This window comes from Podarcis tiliguerta (assembly GCF_965153285.1).
Source record: "Podarcis tiliguerta genome assembly, chromosome: 4".
Lineage (NCBI taxonomy): Eukaryota > Metazoa > Chordata > Lepidosauria > Squamata > Lacertidae > Podarcis > Podarcis tiliguerta.
Genome location: NC_139537.1, coordinates 74,996,945 through 75,017,361, shown reverse-complemented (window position 1 = coordinate 75,017,361; position 20,417 = coordinate 74,996,945). Strand labels below are relative to the sequence as shown.

General features: G+C 42.0%; 1 protein-coding gene across 1 annotated transcript in view; it reads right to left on the bottom strand.

Annotated features, from left to right (window-relative positions):
- GCC2 (GRIP and coiled-coil domain containing 2) overlaps positions 1-20,417 on the bottom strand; it is a 31,490-nt gene that overhangs the window by 5,044 nt on the left and 6,029 nt on the right. Inside the window, exons 5-21 of the mRNA XM_083437585.1 lie at positions 19,647-19,751; positions 15,924-18,380; positions 14,675-14,735; positions 13,060-13,160; positions 11,930-12,028; positions 9,924-10,043; positions 8,508-8,672; positions 8,314-8,418; positions 7,171-7,333; positions 6,477-6,577; positions 6,280-6,357; positions 5,157-5,294; positions 3,771-3,886; positions 2,993-3,169; positions 2,549-2,766; positions 1,450-1,644; positions 634-773 (exon numbers count right to left, since the gene is read on the bottom strand). Of these exons, the coding sequence (XP_083293711.1) occupies positions 634-773; positions 1,450-1,644; positions 2,549-2,766; positions 2,993-3,169; positions 3,771-3,886; positions 5,157-5,294; positions 6,280-6,357; positions 6,477-6,577; positions 7,171-7,333; positions 8,314-8,418; positions 8,508-8,672; positions 9,924-10,043; positions 11,930-12,028; positions 13,060-13,160; positions 14,675-14,735; positions 15,924-18,380; positions 19,647-19,751 (4,539 nt within the window). The remainder of the gene's footprint in view (positions 1-633; positions 774-1,449; positions 1,645-2,548; positions 2,767-2,992; positions 3,170-3,770; positions 3,887-5,156; positions 5,295-6,279; positions 6,358-6,476; positions 6,578-7,170; positions 7,334-8,313; positions 8,419-8,507; positions 8,673-9,923; positions 10,044-11,929; positions 12,029-13,059; positions 13,161-14,674; positions 14,736-15,923; positions 18,381-19,646; positions 19,752-20,417) is intronic.

Genomic DNA, 20,417 nt, shown 5'->3' with positions numbered 1-20,417 from the left:
CTCTTTGGTCTTTCACACTTCTCACCACTGAGTCAATACAGTCACTGAAGCTCTCAAGCTTCTGCTTGCAAGCAGAGCTTGACTCAAGCCCGCCCCATTTCCGACTCTTTCTAATCACTTATGGGACTATGCACCAGGAAACTGACTGTGTAAAAATGCTTTCCTCCGGTGACAGTGATGGAATCTCCTCGCCTCGTCCCAATTGCTTCACATTTCACTGTATTCTCACTGACAGGCAACTGACATTCTTAGCCGTCAAAAATCTATTCAGCTGATTTCCAGTTCCTGATTTTCCTAGACCTCTGGGGAGGGTTCCCTACTACTTCATATTCTGCCTTTTTAACACTCTATTAGCCCACATTCATTTACATTTCCTGACATTGCCTGACTCCTTTTCCTAGGGAAGAACCAAAACCTTAATAGGAGACTCCATTCTGTGAGGATTTGTTAGTCCTCACGATCACAAAGGTGGGGAAGACAGTACTTCTGTGAGCTGATGGGGAGAAGCTGTCAAGGTGTGGGAACGAGAATAGCACCGAGTTCACATAATCGCAAAAGGATTTTTAGACTTTGCAAACAGTAACTGATGCGCCATGCAGTTCGCCAGAGCTTGGTAAGGGTATGCCTGCTAACCTTTATTTGTTCCATGAGGATCACGTTGGTGGCTTCCGATTCGCGCAGCAGTCCATTTAAGTGATCCGCACTCTTCGACGTGGTGTTCAGCTTCTGCACCAACTCTTCTTTGGTGAGTTCAGCTTCCCAGTGTGGAGCTTCTGAAATGGTTCACAATAAGCCAGTTTCAAATGTGATTGATGCTTCTACTATTTCTTATGGCTGCAAGGTGTGTACAGTGGTGCCCTGCAAGACGAATGCCTCGCAAGACAGAAAACCCGCTAGACGAAAGGGTTTTCCGTTTTGGAGGTGCTTCGCAAAACGAATTTCCTATGGGCTTGCTTCGCAAGACGAAAATGTCTTGCGAGTTCCTGCAGGGTTTTTTTCCTCCTCCCCCCTTTTCCCAAGCCGCTAAGCTGCTTAACAGCTGATCCGCTAAGCCGCTTATCAGCCGATCCGCTAAGCCCGCTAAGCCGCTAATAGCGCTAATCCACTAAGCCGCTAATGCAGGGAATGCAGGTTGAGCAGGTTATGTGCATGGCAACCGATGAAGAACATGTGTGTACGTTTTCTGTAAACCTGCTGCCCTGGGATCCTGTCATAATACACAGAATCTTCCACAGGCCTTGAAGAATGTGCATCTCTAGGCTGAATTTGACATTCCCTAGCCCATATGCGCATCATCATGGCTCACGATGAGGGCTAAACATGAAGAAAGTATGACAGACCTCAATGCAACAATAAAGAAGTTGTACAACTTGTGCCAAGTTCTGTATTGTGCCAAAAAGAGAACTTTAAAATATGAGCTGCATCAATGCATGACCAAGCCTTCCTTACCAAATTTTGCATCAGGGGTATTAAGAAGCTGTTCCAACGATGGCATGTAATTGCTGGCAGAAGATACAGACTCTGTGTCAGTGGTTTCCATTCCTTCGCCCTCCTCCCTGGTTATAGTGTGCACATCGAGAAGAGGAAGGTCAGTGCTCCTCCGCTCTCGTAAGTTCTTTCCTGGAAGGTTGGACGGAGCAGAACCTGGAAAAATAAGCCATTATAAAGCAATTCCGAGACAAAACAAAACAAAACATCAGGAAGGGAATTACCTAAACATTGTTAACAGCCTATATTTTTTTAAAGTAACAAAAGACACACTGCTGTACAACTTAGAAATGCCCCAGGATAACTGTTGATTCATTCCTGAAGCAGAACAGGGGTCAGCAAACATTTTCAGCAAGGGGCCAGCCCACTGTCCCTCAGACTTTGTGTGGCCGGACTATATTTTTTTTTGGGGGGGGGGGAAACGAATTCCTACGCCCCACAAATAACCCAGAGATGCATACATTCTACTCATGTAAAAACAGCAGGCAGGCCCCACAAATCACCCAGAAATGCATTTTAAATAAAAGGACACATTCTACTCATGTAGAAACACGCTGATTCCTGGACCGTCCACGGGCCGGATTTAGAAGGCGACTGGGCTGGATCTGGCCCCCAGCCTCATGATCTAATCCCTACCCACCTGGATATAAAAACAGTAACAGAGGTGGTTTTAGGGAGGCTCCGGCAAGCACTTGCTCAGATACAGGAAGGAGGTGGGAGCCCTCACACCTCCGCACAGCATGAGGCCTGGGGGAGGGGCAAATTTTGGACTGGCTCAGGGTGCCGTAATACCCCTGATAGTAGTAAAACTGCTTGGCTCTGCAGAGATGCACCCTTCCCCCCCAAAAACCCCTCTGCTACCATCCTGCCTAACAGGAAAACTAGTCCTGCCACAGGACATTATGTAATAGGAGATTCGGATCAGTGACAGAATTGGCAATTCACCTTACATGAAGCTGGGGAATAGAGTCCTAAGCGGAGTTTATTCGACAAGCACAGAAACAGTTGCTAGGTGAGCTCAGCTCAGCATTATTCCTTCAGTGAGTATCGGGTAACTTACTTTTGGTGTTTGGCTCGCTTTTGAGTTGAAAAAGCTGGGCTTCTACTTTGGACAGCTGCTGCTGCAAGGTCTCCACAGTCTTCCTGTGCTCTTCTTGCAGGTGCCGGACTTGATCGCGGAAACTGTTGCGAAGAGCTTCATTCTGGGCTGTCAGCTGGCTGACAATCTGCGCGTGCTCCGACTTCATCACCATGTTTTCAGACTGGATTGAGCAGAGCCTGGAAAGTATTTCCACCCAGCCATGTTAGTTAAGCAAGGAACTGTTAATGATGTCTCAACTTAGGGAGGGGGTGGGGAAGAGCAAGGATTTATTGAAACAACTTCCCACCATAGGAACACCGAAGGCATGGAGGCTTTTAGCTCCAAAGGTCCGCTTGGGCACAAAATTCAAAGATGAAACACCAGTCATCAGCACAATGGAATTTACAAGGTGCATTAACGTACTTTTCTCGGAGCTCTGCTTCCTTTGCCACAGTCTCTTGAAGAATTTTATTGTGCCTTTCCAGCAGAGTGTCGTGTTCAGACTGCAGTGACTGAAGCTCGGCTATATTCATTTGTAAGTTATGCTGAGTGTCTTGCAATTTGATCTTCAGTTGATCTATTATATTTTCCATGTGTTCTCTAAAGAAAAGAAAAACACACTACTAAACACTGCAAGCGTGTACCTTTTCCTGAACCTTCAAGTGTACCTTCCTAAATCACAAAAAAATGGAATTCTTCTGTGCTTTGTTAGTCTTCCATGACTGCATCTACATGGTTCCAAATCCGTAACAGAATTGAAGAATTTAAGGCTGAAAGAAGTGATGAATGGATCTGAATTTCATCATACACATCCAAATCAAATCAAACTTTTGTACTTTGGAACAAGCGGAACTCCACAAACAAGAGCGTGGAAGTTTGCCACATTGTATGGCTGCTGCATGCTAAATGGACTGGAGAAATACAAGCAGGATCACAATGACTGCATCAGAGGAGAGGGAAGTTAAACAGAGGTATATTTTAGTGTTACATCTGAATCAGACAAATATTAAGTGTACTATGAACCTTTTTCGTCTCTATTTCTACTTGGGACTTAGTAAGATTCTAGATCTACTTTGCAAATACCACTGAGGCAATCTGTGAACTGAGAAACTTTGAGCCCTAATATTAACAAACGCCCTGAGAATGGAATTTTGATTTAAACCAGCATCCACCAAACCCTTCCAACTGCTGCAACGCTTACCTTTCTTGCTTGGTCACATCCGCTTCAGAGTGAGAAGACTTATTCTTCTGCTTTAAAACATTATGAACGCGGACTTTGTAGCTTTCAAATTCAGAGGTTACAGCGGAGTATTCTGCCTGCAATGACATATGGGGGCAGAAGGTTATTTCAATTTGCATAAGGAACAAAACCTAAAGAGTTACTTGTGATGCACATGTAGATATACACATCCATTCACACACTTCTTTTTTTAATTAGAGAAATATTACACCCCTCCCTTGAGCTTCACAGGATAATCTGTTCTTAAACGATGACAGTAAAAAAAAAAAAACACCTTTGTTTCAAAGGCACATCATTTGTAGCTTCAATGCACACATTTAGTGCATGACCAAGTACAATGCTATTTTGTAATCCAAGTGTAACCAACGACAACCAATAACAATTACAATGCAAGCCAGGGGCAGAAACCTCACAAGCCACGCTTCTGTTCCATGACACATTCTGCCGTCACAAGCCAGTCCCCTCCTACACACACATTAATCACATGCCTAGTTATAACTGACACGGATTCTGAGTCATTCTGCTTTGTAAAAGCAACCAAGAAGATAGATAATTCTATGTTCAGTTTGGAAGTCTGCTGAAGAGCATGCAAAAAAACAACACTGCCCAGAAAGCAAAAACAGCAATCATTTATCTTTGTGCAGTAAACACAAAGGGGTGGGAGGCTCAAGCAGTACAAGCCTTCTTTGCAACTGATTGAAAACTCTTTGTGACTTGATTCCCCTTCCTGCTCCCCAAAATATCCTTATGGGAAATACAGCTTTTTCCACTCCACTCCATCTGTTACAAAGTACAAATCCCAACTTTCGCCAGTTCGGGTGTTCTAAATGCAGCTGAATTACCTTCCATACAATCAGATTAATTTAACCTGTATATCGCAAAGCCTAAAATAATATCTATATACATACTGTGGTGCTTAGCACCTCTAACTTTAACCTCCTTGCAACCAGTCAGACTTTTCTCTTCTTTGCTGCATTTGTATCTAACACCAGGAAAGTCTACCAGTCATGGATATATGGCAAAATCAAAAGAAAAGTAAGATGCCAAGCAGTTTTGCTCATAGGGAAAGATGACGAATCAATTCTCCTAAAAGGAACTGTTGCATGCCATAGTGAGCATTTGGTCTTTAGAACTAAGATTGACTTTAATAAAAACATTTGCTCTTCACAAGCCCCTTGGAGATCTGAGAGGCGCACAAAGCTAGGCAACTGAATAATTCATTTTTCAAAAGTACTGAATGTCAGGCAGCATCTCCCAACCTCTAAGCAACTGTTAAGATGCTTACTGGACGTTTTCATAGAGGAGCCATTCCTTAGGAACTGGAATCCCTCCCCCACAAGAAAATACCTTTGCTGTACTACATTCCTCTTGAAGAGCTGCTAATTTCTGCTGATAAGTACTCTGCACCCTCTGGTGTTGCTCTAGTGAAGTCCGCAGGTGCTCCTGTATCCTGTGTTTTTCTGAGGTTATATCGGCCAACTGGATCTGTAAAAGGACATTCACAGATCCAAAAGATTTGAATTTAGCTGTTGACAATGGTGTTTTCTCATTAAATGAAAAGTTATTGCTACCAGTTTCCATTTGGGATTAGACAGTAATAAGGAATATCTAACTGACAAAATCTGAAGCTTCCAAGAACCCTCTGGAACAATTTTGGTGGCACAGGAATACCTTTACTTTGCTTTTTCACTCTTTTCCATAGCAAAAGTGCTCCACTTAGCAGCTTAGGTCTGGTTGTTGCAAAAGAGGATACTGTTTTGTTGCTAAATTCGAAAATATGTAAATGGTCAAATGTTTAACAAGTGGCATGAAGCAATGAATTCAAGTCGTTGCAATTAACCAAGAGCTACTTGATATAAAAACATCCTTACACATAAAGTTGCATGTGTAAGGATGCTGTGTATGAAATTTTTGTCATGGAATTTATAGCCTGGAATTCCTGCAGCTTCCAAAAACGTATTCACGTATAGAAAAAATGAGACACACCATTTTGGCCAAAGACTTTAGTCATATGTGACATTGTATATTTCTCACTGCACTAATGTAGGAAAAAAAGTGAAATGAATATAACATTGATCACAAAACATAGTGGCGTGGCATGAGTGGAGAACGGATGCAGCTTGGCAATCCAATTTACAAGCTGCTTTTAATTTTATTAAAAGGAATATATTTGGAACAATCCTGTCAAGCGTTTTGGGGCCCCACACTGATTTCAATAGGAGTTGTCTGCACACGCCTAACTCTCTTCACTGAAATCAACAAGATTTAAAAAGGCTCAGTTTTGATTGGATTGTGCCCAGTTTCTTTATTCTCAGACTTGAAATCTATCCTGGGCATTGGGGAGGGACTGGGTACAGAAAACAACCACAATGACATCCAGATCCAAAAGCATGTAATAGCAGTATGTACACAACTACTCCAACACTATGCATCTCACTACTTTTTATTGGGGGGGGGGGGGAGATCTTGCCTTATAAACTTCGACTTGCTGCTGACTTGCTTCCAACTCCCCTTTTAAAGATGCTTGAAGCCTCAGAAGTTCATTTCCCTGCAAAACAAGAGCATCTTGAATAATTTAGCACTATGCTGCAGAAGTGCAAAATGAAGCAGCATCATTATTACTTTGTCAGAAGAGAGAACAAATGATTAGAAAGCATAGGGACTTACTGCTTGCTTTGAGTCAGCCAATTCCTTTTTCGTTTTCACCAGCAGCTGTTTGATCTTCGTGTTTTTCCCCTCATACTCTTGTACAGTATTCTGGAATGATTCTAGTGAACAAAGCAAACGTTGAAGGTAATTTATTCAGAAAGCAAGCAGCAGAACTTTCAATGAAAGATTTTCCAGATTTCTTCCAGATTTTCCTATAAAGGCTTGGAAAGAAGAAATGAAGTTTCCTTCTTGCTCCTTGATTTAAACTTTTTACTAGAATTAAAACTATACCAGAATGTTGCAGTTTTCACTTTAAAATACAATTTTCAGACAAGAAATGCTTTAAACCCAACTAAAAATCTAGACATCCTTTTAGGAGAAATAGAGTGAATGAACAGCTATAAAGATTTATCATCGACGTGAAAAAATATTTCTAAGGGGTGTTGGCTTTTCCAACCTACTGAACTTTAAACATTTGTGAAGTGGCATATACTGCCACTGATTTGTAAATGCTATGGCACTTTGTTAATCCTAACAAAATAAATTTCTTGCAAAGTTATTCCTATCTACTGGATAAGAGGCCATTGACCTCTGTTTGGAGGATGTAGCTTCTCTGCTATTCTGAGGCATACCTATAAAAAACCCTCTTACTGTACTGAAACATCCACAAAAACTTATTTAGACACAAGGAGGAGTTTAGTGCGCTACTCACTGATTTCTTCCTGCAGAGTCTCTTGCTTCTGCTTCTGAATTTTAATCTCTTGCTCAAGGTCTTCAATTCTGCTGCTTTTGTCAGTAATCTTTTGATTAAGTTCTTTTACACAACGCTCATAATCAGCCATTTCCATGTCCATCATTGTACTCTTATGCGCATCCTGTACAAACACACGGCACCTACAAGTTTTAACTTCTACCGCTGCTTTGGCTGGTCCCCAAAGACCTAACATTCCTGCCAAACATTTATTCTTTAGCCCCGTTTAACATGCCATGGAATACCCAAATAAAAAACAAGATTCTATATATCAGGCACGTCCAACTCCAAAGAGACTGCAATCTACTCCCAGTATAATATAAATGGCAGTGATCTACCCACTGTTGAGCTTTTTTTTTTGGGGGGGGGGGTTTAGCCAAAGTTGTTGAACGTTTTTTAGGGGTGGCGGCCAGAGTTGTTCAGCTTTTTTCACGAAGTGCTACAGATAAGTTTGCTTTAGCATTCCGCTTTTCAAAACGTTCACAAATGCTGTGGCACCAACGCAGGAAACTAGCGCCGGGAGACGGAGGCGAGGACATTACTTGCCCGCGATCGACCAAGATCATGTGGCGATCTACCTGTCAATCACGATCGACTGGTTGGATATCCCTGCTATATATGAATCGCCAACATACTCGTGAATTGGCTTGCAGTCCCCATGCTGAATCAGAAGGTCCCTTGGCCTTTGGAAGAGACTTAGGGGAGGGGGGAAATCCAGCAAAGACCTATTCTGTAGTTCTGCATGCTCTTTTATGGATTCTACCTTCTGAAGAAGAAGAAGAAGAGTTTGGATTTGATATCCCGCTTTATCACTACCCGAAGGAGTCTCAAAGCGGCTAACAATCTTCTTTCCCTTCCTTCCCCACAACAAACACTCTGTGAGGTGAGTGGGGTTGAGAGACTTCAGAGAAGTGTGACTGGCCCAAGGTCACCCAGCAGCTGCATGTGGAGGAGCGGAGACGCGAACCCGGTTCCCCAGATTACGAGACTACCGCTCTTAACCACTACACCACACTGGCTCTGAGTGAAAAGATGGTAAATATGCAAAGATAAGACGGGGGGGGGGGGGGGGGAGACAGAGGTAGATATAAACTACCAGGCTACCTTCTTTGCCAACTCTAGCTCTTCTAGAATTTTCTGAAGATGCTTCTTTTCTTTCTGAAGTTGTGTTTGAAGTTCTTCAACTTCCTTTGCAGCATTAGTGTGGTCCTGCAAAGAAAATAGCGCAAGGGCTACTCATTCAGAAATAGGTATCTTACTCTGTTCTACTTTCTGCTCTCCTAACACATGTCACTCACCTTTATCTTTTGTTCTTTTAGAAGCTTTTCAGCTTCAAGTTCTTTATCGACTTTTGCTTTGGCCCTCTGAGTTTCCAGCAGCTGTGCTTCTAGCAGCTTAGTGTTAGTTTGCAAAGTCTGAATACGAGTCAAGAGGTCTTCATTAGCAGAACGCCACTGGTCTTGCTAAAAAGGATAGTAGCAGCATTAGCAGAGTCAGGATGGGAAATATTCAGCTACACCACTTAAAACACTGGAGATTTCACCCAGATACCATTTTCAAAAGCCAGACTCCCTCCCCCCCCCCAGTGTGAGGCTTAAAATAACTTGCTTAAAAGCCTTCAGTTCACACAGACGTTCCTAGTAGTGTGAACAGCCATACTTTGTATGCCACTAAATATATGACACTGTTTTTCTGAATTTTATTTTGTATATGCTTTACAGTATTACGGCATACACCATTCTGGTATTTTCTACATTAAACTGCTCTGGAATTCTTACCAAAAAACACCCCCCTAACATAAACATACTTGAAAAATATTAATTGCTTTTAACCCACTTTTGTAACTTTAATAGCCTGAGTCCTGGATACATCGATCTCAGGAGAGCTTAAATATGCCTGATTCTAAGCAAATGTATGATTTAACTGGTTCCTTTCTGCAAATGGTCCCTAGTGGTAATGATACAGCACAAGAAAACTACTGCAGACAACCCTGCGTGATATAACATTTCCGTCAGCTGGAACAGATATTAATGATCAGAGCAACTTTCCCATAGTTCCCCCTGAAGACAAAGATATCTAATATAAGTTGGCTCATTTCTTACCTGCATAATATACTTAAAGAACTGCATTATTTAAGAATACATTGAGGTGGGGATAGAGAATAACCTGTCTCTAACAAAACTTATTTCCACTTTAAAAAATAAATCTGTGCCACCTTCAGAGGCACTAAATACTACCTAAACAACATTTTTTAATGAAACTCACGATTAAACCTTTATGTTCCTTTGTGAAAATAAAGAGCCAGATTTCGTTATAGACTTTTTCTACCTTTGTATTTCAAAAAAAAATCGGTCTTTCGAATTGGTAGCAATCAGCTATGATAGTGAAATAAAGCCTCCATTCCAGGCAGCACTGCTGTGAACTAAAAATGGTGTTGGCAGGGGGAAGAGTGGGGATGCTGTTAACCCTCAAGACCTGCAGTAGGTTTCTCAGAGTCATGTGGCTGGCCACTGTTGGAAAGAAACAGTGCTCAACTAGAAAACAAGTGAAGTGCCCAAGATCACAAACAGGGGCTCAAGCCCTGCAAAAGCAAAATTCATTTTCTAGTCTCAAGACTGCTCACTCCCCAATCTCCTCCCATTAATTCCCACTTTTGCTCCCCACCCCCCAAATAAGAACAAATTCCATTTGTATAGATTTTATATAACCAGAACCTGCTGAGTAGAGTTTTCCAGTTGTCTCGTCAGGTCATCTATCTGGTGTTCAAATTTACGAGCTCGCTCTTTTTCAATGTCCAGCTGCTCTGCTTGCTTGTCAAACTCTGTTAACAGATTCTTGGAGCACATACACATTCTATTAAGCCTTTATTTATGAGCCCACAACGTTCTGTATGCATAAGCAGCCACATTTTTTGTCAGGGTAGCACCAGGAAACAGAGCTACTTCTTAACATGGAAATAAACCTAGATTTTACTTCCTGGATAACTGTCTGAAAGATCTGCACTGGTACATCCGACAGCAACTATACTGTTATATATCGTAAAGCAAAATGACATGCTAGACGAAGGCATTAAAAGTTCACATTATGTTTATCTCCATGTCATGAACTTGGGCTGGCCCAACAAGCAGCCAATCTTCAGCATCCTAGCAGAAAATATCTGGGAAGTTGTGTTTTAACATGGAATCGTACTGCTTTAAAAACAGGCAAAGTGAAATAATTACTACTTAAGTTTATATATATATATATATATATATATATATATATATATATATGGTAAAAAGGTAAAGGTACCCCTGCCCGTACGGGCCAGTCGTGTCCGACTCTAGGGTTGTGAGCTCATCTCACTTAAGAGGCCGGGAGCCAGCGCTGTCTGAAGACACTTCCGGGTCACGTGGCCAGCGTGATGAAGCTGCTCTGGCGAGCCAGCACCAGCGCAGCACACGGAAACGCTGTTTACCTTCCCGCTATAAAGCGGTACCTATTTATCTACTTGCACTTAAGGGTGCTTTTGAACGGCTAGGTGGGCAGGAGCTGGGATCGAACGACGGGAGCTCACCCCACCATGGGGATTCGAACCGCCGACCATACGATCAGCAAGTCCTAGGCACTGAGGTTTTACCCACAGCGCCACCCGTGTCCCTTTATATATATACACCTGGTCAAAGATTCAAATATATAGCCTTTCAGCCGACTTACTAGAAAACTATTAAAACGTTAGATGCCACTGTACAATTAGACTGGCTAAAATGTATAACGATGATGGCAGATCTTTGTGGGAAGCCAGGGGTAGAGAGGGCTGATTCTTATCACTGTTAGTGGTTTCTTCAGAAGATAAAAAGATTTTAGAGGAAAATAACAGTAATACTTAATATCCTGCAAGTGAATATACTGTCTGACCCAGGCGTTTATTTAGTAATGCATTTTAATGACTCCACTCTCTCAAATAAAGAGAATCTACCGTGTAATACACTGTCACTACTGTGCCTTACATATGCCAAATGGGGGAACCAAAGTAAAAACTCCATTAATTTTGAGAATGGTGTATGAAATTTTGGGAGTTGGTCCTATTGAGCAAAATCACATGGACCTTGTGAGTCAAACAAGATCGTCTGAACAAAATTTGAGAAGGAATTATGTATTCAATGTAACAGGTTAACATTCAAGAGATGGAGGTAGATGCATACTTATATTCTAAAACCATTTTCGAAAAGAGCAAAATGTTGCTGGTAAAACAAAGCACAAAAGCACGTGGGGACTAACAGCTGAGTCAATTCACATACAGAAACTAGGGTTGCCATGCAATGAGTAAGTAAGGCAGATCTATAACTGAGTCCTTGCCTCTGCTTTTTTCCATTCTGTTAGATAGAATAGAGTTTGGGATACAAATCCTGACCATTTTTGAACTGCCCTGCTTATAAACAGCAACAATAGGTTTGGCAGGATCCTTCTGTGAGTTTTGTGCCATTTTTAATGGGAAAACAAATATGTAAAAATAAATAAATGATGTAAGAGCGAGACACCTTAGAAAAATCCACACTAACAAAGCTGTAAGCAGAGGGTTTTTGGGCACAGTGCTGTCCACTGCAAACACAGCCCCTGCTTATAACTCCCCGGCAGCTGAAATGCAGGTGCTTGGGAACAATGTGGACACAAGCTCAGAGAAGCCCGAAGCGCTTCAAGCACAGCAGGAAGTGATGAAGATAAAGTAATTGTCCTTTACCTTATAGCTCTCTGCTGTCTGAATGATGTCTCCCATTGACGTTGACAGCTGCTGTCTCTCTGACTGCAATAACTTCACCTCTTCTCTAAGTGACTGTGCCTAAGTGCAAAGAAAGTCATGGGTTAGTCATTCGTGCCATAAAGAGAATGAGGAACAGCAAATCCAACCTTCCTTGCAGCTCCCAGTACGTTTCCAAGCACAATTCAAAGTGTTGGTGCTGACCTTTGAAGCCCTAAACGGCCTTGGCCCAGTATACCTGAAGGAGAGTCTCCACCCCCATCATTCAGCCCAGACACTGAGGTCCAGCGCTGAGAGCCTTCTGGCGGTTCCCTCATTGTGAGAAGTAAGGTTACAGGGAACCAGGAAGAGGGCCTTCTCGGTAGTGGCACCCACCCTGTGGAACGGCCTCCCATCAGATGTCAAAGAGATAAACAACTACCTGACATTCAGAAGACATCTGAAAGCAGCCCTGTTCAGGGAAGTTTTTAATGTGTGACATTTTAATGTATTTTTAATCTTTGTTGGAAGCCACCCAGAGTGGCTGGGGAAACCCAGCCAGATGGGCGGGGTACTACTACTACTACTACTACTACTACTAATAATAATAATAATATCATCTTTCAAGGAAGACCTGAACAGACAAGAAATTCCGAATGTGTGGGTTGTATTGGCTTCCAAACTTATGTATTCACTGTAAAAGGCATGGCGACTCCACATGTAGAATTGTGTCCATTTCCCTTTTCCCCATGTAAGTACTGCCACGCAGGAAAAAATGAGATGTATGAAACAGCCATTTGGCAAAGACCAAAACCTGTCAAGTCAACGCTGAATCTACCTGCCCTGGTTTCAAGGTCTTTATAACTTCCATCTTCTCCGGTTCATATGCATCCAGTCCTCTAAAGTAGGCAGACATTTTGTCAAAACTGAAACTAAAGACTGAGGTTAGATGAGAATGGAGGCTACCAAAGTGCCACCAGCCCATTAACAATCACAAATGAGAAAACTTTGGAACCATCCTACTCAGAACAACTTAAAAGCAGGTCTAAAAAGACCTGTGTGGCCCCAGAAACACATTACCAAACATCTCACGAGGAATTGGTACAAAACATATGGAACTTGATTCCAGTTACCTCTTTCCTGCTGCATTCCAGTTCTTTCCTTAATTTCACGGCAACAGCTTTAATTTTATTTCCTTTTTCTTCTTTCTCTTTCAGTTGTCTTTCCAAATTCACTGAATGAACAAACAAAACCTATTTTAAAATGTGAAGGCAAAAACATCTTTCTGAAATAAGAAATAATTCATTAATAAGTATGAGCTTCATTATACCGTATTTTTCGCTCTATAACACGCACCTGACCATAACACGCACGTAGTTTTTAGAGGAGGAAAACAAGAAAAAAAAAATTCTAAACGAAACAGTGGATGTATGTTTTTTGTGGTTCATGCTGTGGCCACAGACATGTGATCTGACGGTGAGTTTGGGGTGACCCAGTGCAAAAATCCTGAGGATCCATGTGGATCCGTGCTTTGTAACCACGTTTTAAGTGGGGAGGGAAGGAAAAGCACTCAAGGGACAAGGAGCACGCGTGTGGAGTGTGGAGAAGGATGCTGCTAATAATGCAGGAGAGGCTCCTGTCCGGCTTTGCTCCTTTAAAACAAGCAGGCTCTGCTTCTCTCCCTCCTCCCCGGCAAGGAAACCACAATAGTAACCACTCTGAGACAAATCAAGAAAAATTGCGACCAACACTCTCCCCCAACAAGCGCAGTGAGGTCAAAACACAAACACACACACACAGAGAACTGGCCCTAAAGTCGCAGGGCGTCGGAAGTCGCAGGGGCGCTGGGGGAGTGAACGGGAAGCAAGAGAAGGAGAAGGATCCCTCACACACACAGAGACACACAGACTATCAATCCTAAAGTTGCAGGGGCGCTGGGAGAGCGCAGGGGGCGGGGAGAGTGAACAGGAAGCAAGAGAAGGAGAAGGAGCCCTCACACACACACAGACACACAGAGTGTCAATTTTAAAGTCACAGGGGCGCAGGCAGAACGCAGGGGAAGCAGGAGGAGGAGAACGATAGCTCAAGCACACACACACACACAGCCCCTACAGTGAGGGCTAATCCAAAATCGGATAGCAAAAAACTGCAGGCAGGGACAGAGAGCAGGGGTTGTTTTAAAGCAGCCAACTCCCGCTCTGCTTCTCTCCCTCCTCCCCGGCTCTGCTAGCTGACAGGAGCCGCTTACACCCGCTTTGCTGTTTCAAAGCGAGCCACGGACTGCTCACGACTGCAGCAGATTCCCCCGCCATCTGTAGGCATTCGCTCCATAACACGCACAGACATTTCCCCTTACTTTCTAGGAGGAAAAAACTGCGTGTTATGGAGCGAAATTTACGGTATTCATTAAGCAATTAAGAAATGCTTTTAAATCACAATAAAAATGGTCACATCCCATAGCAAGATCTATTTACACACCACCTCATACAAATTAACCCACACATCGTTCATATGTTTTCTTTTCTTTTTTAAAATGGAAGCCATACATTTCAGGATTCAAAAGCAGCCTGGAAACAGAGGACTCACAGACCGAACACCCGATTTTGTCTTTATCAGAGCAAAGGATCTCCAGAAGATGCAACTTACTCAGGTTGCAGATTTGTGAGATGAGACGGAAACAAACATTAAATACTCAATAATTATTTACACAGCAGCAAACCTGGTTAAAAAATATATATATATATATACCCATTTTTTCTGCTTCTGATAACTGCTGGTCATCTTTAGCAGAAGACTCCTCGACAGAGGCCTGCATTGCAAACAAAATAAATTAGATGGATAGCTTGATCCTATCACTGAATGTAAAGTAAGAGAGACAGAGCTTGTCCCAGAAATGCCCTCTGAGAAGCACTTATTGATGCAATTTTCTCTCCAAACAGTAGAGCAGCGACACAGATGTCTGCTGCTGCTTGGTGGTGGGGTTCCCAGAGACAAAGCAAAGTGGCCTGTGGTCTCATTATGACATCACAATGGAAGCTGTTGAGGCTGATTCCTTCATTCTGCTTTGCTCGGTGTAACACTGGACTCCTAAGTGTTAACAGGAGTTCCTAGTTACATCTGCTGTTTTTCTCTATAGAACAAAGACAAGCAGATAAAACTAGGAAAGGCTCCAGTAAGAATGGTATCACTTTTTAAGATCCAGCAGTACATGCCTTTTCTAATTAAAAATGGCACCATTGGTTTCTCTCTGATCCTTTTCCTCCTCAGACTAGCTATTTTATTTATTTACTATTAATATTTCTTTACTGCCCTATGAGCAGAACTCTTTGGGCAACAGGTTTCTCCTTGATAAGGCAATGACAGAGCATCCCTGAAGCATTATTCACTTACAAAACCATCTAGCTTCATTGCTTTATCACCTCTAAAGTGTCTCAAAGTGAAGAATACTAAAAGTCTTGAAGACCCTAGCTCAATTTCATTTTCTAGAATTTTTTTGGGAAATCAATAACGAACATAGAATTTTCACCCCTGACCACTTAACACAATCTTAAAATGCATTTAGTGGCACAAGACCAAATTCAGTGGCAACAAGACCAAATTAGCAGCCACTCTAAAAGAATGGTTTTCAAGAGTTATTGTGAACTCAGGGATAATTAATCTTCAGAACACAAATCCAACCCGTAACCCAGGTTTCACATCTATAAAAGCTTATATCTGGGGATGCAAGGAGGAAGCATGCTTTCACGCAAGAGTTGCGTTTACTGCATGTACCACAACACTGTTGTACAGGCAGTAGACAAGTCTGTCACACAAAGGATGAAATCATCCTCACCAACCTCACAAGAGATATGAAGAGTTCAAGTTTTGTGGTATTTCTTTTGCATGTAAGAGCAAAAGATTGTAACCAAAGAATTTCACAATTCCCATTACTTTCCCAAATTCTGTTCTAAAGAGGCTTGGGGGATAAATGGGAGCAATTCAATAATAAAACCCTAACCTTTAGCAAAGAAAGCTCAGCCTGCACGTTTCTCACTTCCGTTTCTTTTTGCTCAAGGATTAAGCTTAATTTTTTCCGCTCCTCTTCTTGATCTTTTATTTTGCTTTCACAGAGTGCATGCTTTTCAGATAGATCTTCCATACATACTAAAATATCTTGGTTCTCATTCCTGAGCTTTTCACTGGCGTGTTTCAGCTCCTGGATATCTAGCTGCAGGGCTTCTTTTTCAGAAACAGCCCCTTCCAACTCTTCTCTTAACAGGAGTTTTTCGTTTTCATAATCATCCAAAAGAGATCTGAGCTCCATGCAACGAGCCGCATTTTCCTCCTGCAACCTCTGCATTTCCTCCCGTAGAAGAACGTTTTCATCCTTTTGTGAGTTCAGACTTTGTATCTCTTGCTTCATTTTTGCAAACAATGCATTCGCAGCTTGCAGCAGACCGGGTACATCTTCGCCTTCATTTTCTTCTAGGTTTGTGGAGCCCATCTGCTCAAGGAGGCTACAGAGCTGACTCATGACAAGAGATCTGAAAGCCTTTTCTTCCTCAAGTGCCTTAGTCAAATGGTCTTTCTCTTCACAGACTGTTTGCAATTTCGTTTCTACATTATCTGCTTTCTCTTGAGACACAATCCAGCCCCGTTTTTCAGATGCAATGCTTTCCAGCTCTTTCCCTGCTTGGTCCCTGTCTTCCTTGAGCTTGTTATTTTCATCATGTAGACTTGCTACTTCAGATGAGAGGTGCTCTTTATCTTGCCGAAGAGCTTCAATCTGCTGTTCCAATTCCCCCAGCTTTAGTTGGTTCTCTTCTTTTTCCACTTTCAGTTTCGCCATCAACCCCTCTACCTGTTGCTCCAATTCACTGTTGCAAAGGCTAAGAGCCTCAACCCGTTGCTGATGTTCCACAGCCGCTGCCTTCTCCTCTTTACATTTCCCCTGGAGGCTTTCTATCGTCTCAGCAGAGCATTTCAGTTTCTCAAGGATGCTATCGTTCTGTGATGAAAGCTCACTCTCCTTCTCTTCCAGTTCTTTCACTGCAGCCTCTCTTTGATGAAGAGAAGCAACAAGTTTCTCATTCTCTTCCTGGAGAGTCCCTGTTTTATGCCTTAGCTCTTCCAGCTCCTCGAGTTTGGAGGAAAGTTGTTCTGTATGTTCCCGGAGCTGATTTACAGTCTCAAGGAGAACATCCTTTTCGCTGAAAGCAGCTCTAAGCTTTTTCTGGAGTTCATCAACATCTGAAGCCTGCTGCTGCTTCATGGATGCAAATTCTCTGCTTATCTTCCCAGCTGATTCCCCCAATTCAGTCTGAAAGGTTTCCATCGTTTCACGCAAGCTCTCATAACTAGCAATTGCATCTTCTTTCTCCTGTAGGTGCTTCTGGCATTGTTCTTTAAGATCCGCTATCTGAAGAGCCAATGACTGATTTTCTCTCTCTAAACTTAATGATACTGATTGTTTAAGATCACAAATTTCCCTTCTATGCTTTTCTAACAGTTCTTCAATTTCCAGACTATTTTCTTTTATAGTCTTCTCGTGTTGTTCTGTTACTGCCTTCAACTCCGATTTTAGTTTCTCAACTACGCCACAGTGATCCTCTTTGGCAAGCTGCAGTTCGTTAATTTTGAACTCCAAATCTTCTTTTTCGTGGAAAAATTCATGCTGTGCATGCTGGATTTCCACCTCCAGTTTCGTCTTAACATTGTTCATGTAGGTTAACTCATCTTGTAATATACTGTGTTGAGATTCCAGTTCTTTTAAAGCATTTTCTAAATGTCTGGTCTTTTCTGCCATTTCCGTTTCCAACTGTACACTTCCAGTTTCTAGGCTGTCTACATCTTTCGTTAGAGTTTGCCTTATGTATTCCAGTTCACGCTCATATTTCTCTTTACAAGCACGCAATTCATCCTGCATGTCCTTCTCTTTTACCCTGTATTGCTCTATTAAGTTCTGCTTTAGCTGATCTACCTTATTTTGCTCCTCTTCACATGCCTTGACAGCGGTTTCAAGCTGACATGTCAACTCAGACACCTCCTTTTGGTGAGTAGTCCTCTGTTTGCCTAGTTCTTCATCTAATCTATCCATTTCCCTTTGGTAACACTGAGAATTACTTTCAATGACATCTTGCAGTTTGGCAGTTTCCTCCTCCTTACCCTCAATGGAAGCTTCCAACTGTTTCTTCAGATTCAATATTTGTTCCTCATAGGCAGCCTTAGTCTGATGGACCTCTTCCTGTAGCCTTTTAATTTCTTCATGGTTATTACTCTGACAATTAAGCTGTTCTGTGAGCTGCTCTTGTCTGCTCCTTTCTGCAAGCAGTTCCTTTTGCAACGTGGCAATAGTTTCATCATGTTTGGACTGTGTTGCTATGGTTTCATTCTTAAGACTTTCGATTTCTTTCAGGTAGTCAGTGTTCAACTGTGCAAACTTCTTCTGCAATTCTCCTTCCTTAGCGAGAGCAGCCTAATGATAAAATATTCAGAGCATATATGCATATTTTAATCATTTTTGTAAGTGTATGCCCAATTTACAGCACTTAAAATATCAAAATCAAACAGAAACCCACCGAATACCCATCCTCACTCCCCAACCCTATCTGACAGAGGGAACAATCTAGGAATAAAGACAGACACAAAAACATTTATAGAAGATCTGCACAACTGGTGTTACTTCATCAACATCTGCCTTCCCATCCAAGCTGAAAACATATTTCTTCAATTAAAGGCAAAATACAAATATGACCTATTACAAAATAGGATTTCAAAGGTTGCCCAAGATTTACTCTCAGTCTGCTTAAATAATATATATTTAATCTACTTTATTGCTCTCCATTCCATTCACAAAAGTGAGCATGCAACTTCCAACTTAAGTAACTGTGTGCCTTACATCTAATGGCAGTTGCCATCTCTTAACTGACATACATACCAGAAAAAACAGCAGAACACATCTTACAGACGAAAAGAATTTAAACCATATTTTGTTCTTGGTGGCAAGATATACTTCTGAGAGATTTCTAAAATGGGAAACTTGAGAGGCCAGATAAATGAGAAGTGTTTCAATTGTTTAATGTTTTGGCAGTATCTTAATACTCCATCTGCTGGGAATAACACTTGTGCCACCTCACATGTCTAGGCACTGGCAAGAGCTCTGGGTTTTTTTTAAAAAAAAGGATGCTTAAAGCAATTTCCAAAAAAAGGTTGAGAGACAGTAAGAGCTGTTTGACAGTGGAATTTGCTGCCAAGGAGTGTGGTGGAGTCTCCTCCTTTGGAGGTCTTTAAGCAGAGGCTTGACAACCATATGTCAGGAGTGCTCTGATGGTGTTTCCTGCTTGGCAGGGGGTTGGACTCGATGGCCCTTGTGGTCTCTTCCAACTCTATGATTCTATGAGATTAGTAAGCCTTACCATTGGCCCACAGACAGCTAATGTGATGCTCTCCGGTTGCTGCTGGACTACAACTTTATCATCCCTGGCCACTGGTTGTGATGACTGGGGCTGATGGGTGTTGTAGTCCTGCAACATCTGGAGGGCACCACATCAGATACCCCCAGCCTACTGAATATCTATTCCCCAGAGAATATAGTCGTATCTGCTGTGCCTCCCTGGTTTAGGATCAAGGAAAGGGGCAGCGCATGACACCTGTGAACTTGGAATAGAGACAAAAGGGATTAAAAGACAGGAAAGGCTCTCTTTGACAGAAATATATTAAATAAGCTAGAATTAGGGAGTACCTCTGCTTCTTGTTGCCTTTTCACATTTTCTTTTTTCAGAGCTAGACACTGCTGCTGGATTTCAGCTTTCTCCAGGAGAACAACATCCAGCCTCTCTGTGAGGGCCTAATTTTAAGAAGGACAGAGCATGAAGGAAGAACCCACTTCACTATAAACAAAAACACAAGAGGAATTGTATTTCTTTAAGATGCTGAAAGGTGTTCCATTTTTTTATTGACATTTGCTTCCTGTGCCGCAGACTAAATGGAGACTGAGAGTTTTTCAGCTGCACTCAATAGGTTAAATTATTAACCCACTTCAGCACCAAACCCAGAGTTTGATTATGTGTCAGAATCATGGGCTTGATCCTCAGGCTCCATTTACATTAAAACCACACAGAGATATTCACTCTAAAGTTAACTGAGATATAATTTCTTACATGGAAAGTCATCCTTAGACAGAAAGCATTGTTAAATCAATCAGAACCTGGCCATGAACGGGATATGGTCATGGGGTAGTTCTGGGGCTACTAACAAGTCTGGTAAAATCTAATAACAACATTGTTTGAAAACACATCCATATCAGAATATATAACATGGTTAACCTAACTATGCTCTGAATTTTTCTTTATCTGAAGCTTAACTAATGAATTTACTGCACTGATCTAGGAGAGGGGAACAGACATGGGTATGAGATTATTATAACGACCATGTTATTACTTATTGGCTGTGCTTAATGCTTACAGTCATGTGACTGAGCATCAGATTCGCCATTTCCCCCTCTTCTCAGGTG